We start from the raw sequence: 5000 nt of genomic DNA, 5'->3' as shown, positions 1-5000 counted from the left end.
CAAGGGTGTTCGCGACTTCCTATTTATTGGTATCACAATGAAAACGTTTTAAGCTTTTAAAGAAAAAATAAAATGACATTTTTTGTTATATTATCATTCAAATCTTAGTGTTCTGCCAGTTGTTTGGGGGGCCACTTGCAATACCCTCACGAACCACAGGTTGAGAAGCACCGGCCATAAAGCATATGCATGACCTGTACTGCTGTCTTCTCCTATGTTTGGGTCAGACCGCCAAAAAGAAGTTGACCTGGAGAGACCGAATGCCTGGATACTGCATCAACATCTCCTCCATTCTCTTCATGGTCAGTACATGAATAATAGAAGTACATCATGTACAGTATGGACCGTGTCTATATGAGGCGATGGATGCATGCTGCATGTGTGGATGAACAAATGGAAGTATGTGAATGGGCAGACAGATGGCCAGATGAACGACATTAAATCAATCATTGCATGACCGATGTAATGTATGCAACGAAGGAGAGATATAGCGTTTTACGAGTGTTTATGATTTGCTTTTCAATTACTTGTATGATGATGAGGCCTAATTTACATGAACAAATGAATGAATGAATGACTTTGCGTGCCTGAGGCAAGAACATTAACGATTAAAACAAGTGACCTACATTGATTTTGTTCTTTGAAATATTCAGCAAGGTGCATTATCATCCTTCCATCGCTCTCTCATCCGTTTCTCTCGCTATCTCTCTCCTCTCCTTCCGGCCTCCTTCCTTTTACTCTCCCTCCATCCCTTTTTCCTCTCTCTCTCTCTCTCTCTCTCTCTCTCTCTCTCTCTCTCTCTCTCTCTCTCTCTCTGTCTGTTTGTCTGCCTGTCTCTCTCTCTCTCTCTCTCTCCCTCCTCGGATCAGTTTGGCCTGACATTCTCTGCGGTGTTCGGTGTCATCGTGTACCGCATCACGGTGTCAGCGCTGATGGCCATGAGCCCCGACCCGGAGACCAAGGCCAACGTGCGCGTGACGGTGACGGCCACCGCCGTCATCATCAACCTGGTGGTCATCCTCATCCTGGACGAGATCTACGGAGCTGTCGCCGTCTGGCTCACCGAGCTAGGTATCTTAGCGGCAGACAGACAGGCAGACAGACAGACAGACAGACAGACAGACAGACAGACAGACAGACAGACAGACAGACAGACAGACAGACAGACAGACAGACAGACAGACAGACAGACACACACACACACACACAGAGAACACACATGCAGTATGCGTGCATGTGCCTGGTTTGATGAAACTTTGATGTGTACCGGCTATTCCCATTTAGTCTAGCAGGCGAGCGGTGTGTGCCATTTGACCAATCAGCTGAGGCTATTCCAGACACGCGAGAGAGAGACGCAGAGAGAGAGAGAGAGAGAGAGAGAGAGAGAGAGAGAGAGAGAGAGAGAGAGAGAGAGAGACGCAGAGAGAGAGAGAGAGAGAGAGAGAGAGAGAGAGAGAGAGAGAGAGAGAGAGAGAGAGAGAGAGAGAGAGAGAGAGATGTGTTGTCAGACATCCCCGTAGTTTAACCTACTTCCACCAGTCAGACAAACAGCTGTTCCACTTCTCTCTCCCAGACCAGACCACAGCATCATCACCACAGCAGGAGAATGCTTTGATAACCACATGCTGTTCGTCGCTGTCGGCCAGAAACCTCTTGTTTTCACTTTTTGTGTTTTTTTGTAAATTAACGCCCTACTTGATCACACTGCAGCGTCACACAAAATCAACAAAAGCAGCAGATCTACAAGCTCGAGACGCGGCTCCAAGCGACACGTTTTTGAGCTTATAGATCTGCTACTTTTGCTATTTTGGAATTTGAATCCTGAAAAGTAACAGATTTGGACATATGCGGTTTCCACCGGAATGACCCGACAGAGACGATATACGGTATATCATCGCTGTTGGCCAGAAACCTCGTATGCCCGAAACCATTACCTTTCAGGAAATGAAAAAGAACCAATGGTTCCAATGGATCCAATGGTGTTATTATTTAGTCTCAAGCTCTTGTTAATACTTTTCATTGGTTAAATATTTATAAAATAAAACACAGACAGACTTAACCCATTAAGACCTGGAACTGTGTCATTTTTAGATTTGAGCTAAAAAGCATTATTTCACACTTTGGGCTATTCAAAAATAGCAGATATACAAGCTCATAGCTTGTAGATCTACTATTTTTGAAGAATCGTGAAAATGTGTGCAAATCTTTTAATATAAATACTTTTAAAGCGAACATTTTTAACTCAAAGCTTTGCTTCTGGGGGGTCCCTGGAACAAAATATTTTGATGAGGGTCCGCGGCCAAATACATATCATTTTGGGGGTCCTTGACATGAAAAAGATTGAGAACCACTGATATAGAAACATACGTTTTTCAGAAAACTGTTGAGATTTAGGAGACATGTACAATCGGCTTCAGGTCTCAATGGGTTAATCACTTTAAACCCGGCGTCCCTATTTTGGGCACGTCATGAACATTTTGAAAACCTTAAGCCTATCGTAACTTTCCCAAAATAGGGACACCAGGGTAGAAAATGGTTAATATTTATTTGAAAACAGTTTTTATTAGCTTTTACAAGCTTACACACTTCCAGAGACAGAGTGGCGGACTGCGGAATGCCTTGATGGTCCAATCAGAACGGAGTACTAAATAAGTGTTATTTGGTCATCCCCTGCTCTCAGGCGGCTGCCGTTGGCTCTTAAGCTCCTTTGTGCGGTCAGCGCACCGGATGTGAACGGAAGCATTCACATGCGTGGGCCGTGGCGTGAATGCCATCATAATTGCTCCGTCAAATGTTGCTCTTGTCATTTTAACGACGGTACTTTTTTTTCCGCGTCTCTCACAAACCAAAACCATTCATGTTTCGGCCGTCAGCCAAGTAGGAATTCCAACAATGTTGGTTCATTCTGCGTGCTCCAGTTCTGTGCTTTTGACTGCCCCCCGACTCTCTGGATGGCATTAATCTGTGCTGTACGCACGCACGCACGCGTGTGTGTGTGTGTGTGTGTGTGTGTGTGTGTGTGTGTGTGTGTGTGTGTGCGTGCGTGCGTGCGTGCGTGAAGTGAAGTGAACACATTCATTCAGGGCATTAGACTACATTTATTGCCGTCATTGTGCCGTGAGGTAATCTGCTCTATCCGATGAAGACATTAGGCATTAGAATGAAGAGGGTGTGTGTGTGTGTGTGTGTGTGTGTGTGTGTGTGTGTGTGTGTGTGTGTGTGTGTGTGTGTGTGTGTGTGTGTGTGTGTGTGTGTGTGTGTGTGTGTGTGTGTGTGTGTGTGTGTGTGTGTGTGTGTGTGTGAGAGTGAGAGAGATATGAATGGGCAATAGCAAAATCCGTAGTCTCTAATGCTTTGTGGTGTGTGTGTGTGTGTGTGTGTGTGTGTGTGTGTGTGTGTGTGTGTGTGTGCGTGTGCGTGCGTGCGTGTGTGTGGGTGCGCATGTAATGTGAATGAGCAGTGTTGAATTATGCAGAGCCTCTAATCCTATGCGTGAGCGAATGCACATGCACACGCACGCATGCACACAGCTTTAACCCGGATCATCCCAATTTTGGGCATGTCATTTTAGACAGTTATTCCCCCCCTGAATTTAGTAGATCTACAAGCTCACAACGCGTGGCATCGGCTATTTTCAAAATAATTTAGGCATTTCTTTGTGGTTAACTTGTTAAGTGATTAAGTGGTTAAAAGTGGTTAAGTGGTTAATGGAGTCATTGGCTCTCATTTATCCATCTAATGTAGGAACCAGCAAATCCAACCGCAGGAATCATCTCATGACAGGGTTCACGTGTGATTTATGAAACGGCTGTATCGCGCCAATCACAGTGTAAGAATGGTTGGCTGGTGATACATGTGGTGGCTGCAAACTATCGGCATTTAAATATCACGCCTTTTTAATATTTTCGTTTCAGAGGCCTTACCCCTCGATATTATGGCATGGAGAAGCAGAATTTGGCCAAAGAGAGCAAATTCTCCGATATGGACATACCGTAAAGGAAGTCAGTAGAATGTGGTCTGGAAAAAAATGATAGATTACTTCTTCACTCACTTCTAGCCATCAACGATATTTTAAAAGAGATGAACAAAAAAACCTGAAACATACATCACGTAAATACAAATATGTAAACATGTTGTGTCTATTGTTGTCTGTTTCCCGTATTGAATAGCATACTTGGAAAATATTATTTTAGTAGTGATGAATGAGACCCCATGGGGGCTGTGCTGTTCATGCTTGCCTGGCTACAGTGGAACATGCATTGGCACCCTGTAATAGCGATAACTTTATCGCAATATTGTGCAGAGCCCCACAGGCCAGAATAACACTTTCTCAGGCCTGGCATGTACAGTAGAGTCCTCCCCACTAATCCTAGTAGCCCGATGCACTGATCTTTGGCGTATTTGGGCACTCCTACAGTGTCAGTAGGATTAACAGATATTCTGTGAGAGGATAATCTTCATCACCTAATATATGAACCACACCAAAGAGCTCATCGTGATAGGAATACTTTTTAAAATAAATAAATGTAACTCATGTCCATGAGACATGTCCGTACTCTGCTGTTTTGCAAAAGTAGTGGTGCATACCCCCACCACGTTTAGAAAAGATAGCCTGGTAAGGCTGGCATCACAAATGACTTGAAAAGTTATTGAGTGATAGTTTTTTACAACTGATGAATGCGTCATGCGAACATTCATGGATTGTGGCTGTTGTGTGGGATGGTGACCTATCAACTCCAATCTCCTGCTGAGGTCCCGGTGACCAAAAACCCCTCGGTGGAGAGCACTTACCCTGGCAAAGGTATGGCATTGGGTTACTCTCCTTAGCTGAGGGTCCAAATTGCGGCATAACCCCAGAAGGACATGCCTTGGGGGGCGTCACTCATGATGAACATATTATAGCGGTCCCGAAAATCCCCTTGCACGTTCGCACATTGATCTGCCATTGTCAAGATCTTAATGACTGTCAAAGATCTTGTTTGTAAATATGTTAGATCATT

At 44.4% G+C, this 5000-nt stretch overlaps 1 protein-coding gene across 1 annotated transcript in view; it reads left to right on the top strand.

The window, feature by feature from the left end:
* Positions 1-5000, top strand: part of ano2b (anoctamin 2b) — a 115272-nt gene that overhangs the window by 67550 nt on the left and 42722 nt on the right. Inside the window, 2 exon segments of the mRNA XM_080420624.1 lie at positions 228-302; positions 870-1071. Of these exon segments, the coding sequence (XP_080276750.1) occupies positions 228-302; positions 870-1071 (277 nt within the window).

This window comes from Gymnoscopelus braueri, assembly GCF_963280865.1.
Source record: "Gymnoscopelus braueri genome assembly, chromosome: 23".
NCBI classification, from domain to species: Eukaryota; Metazoa; Chordata; class Actinopteri; order Myctophiformes; family Myctophidae; genus Gymnoscopelus; species Gymnoscopelus braueri.
This window is presented reverse-complemented; position numbering and strand designations above follow the sequence as displayed.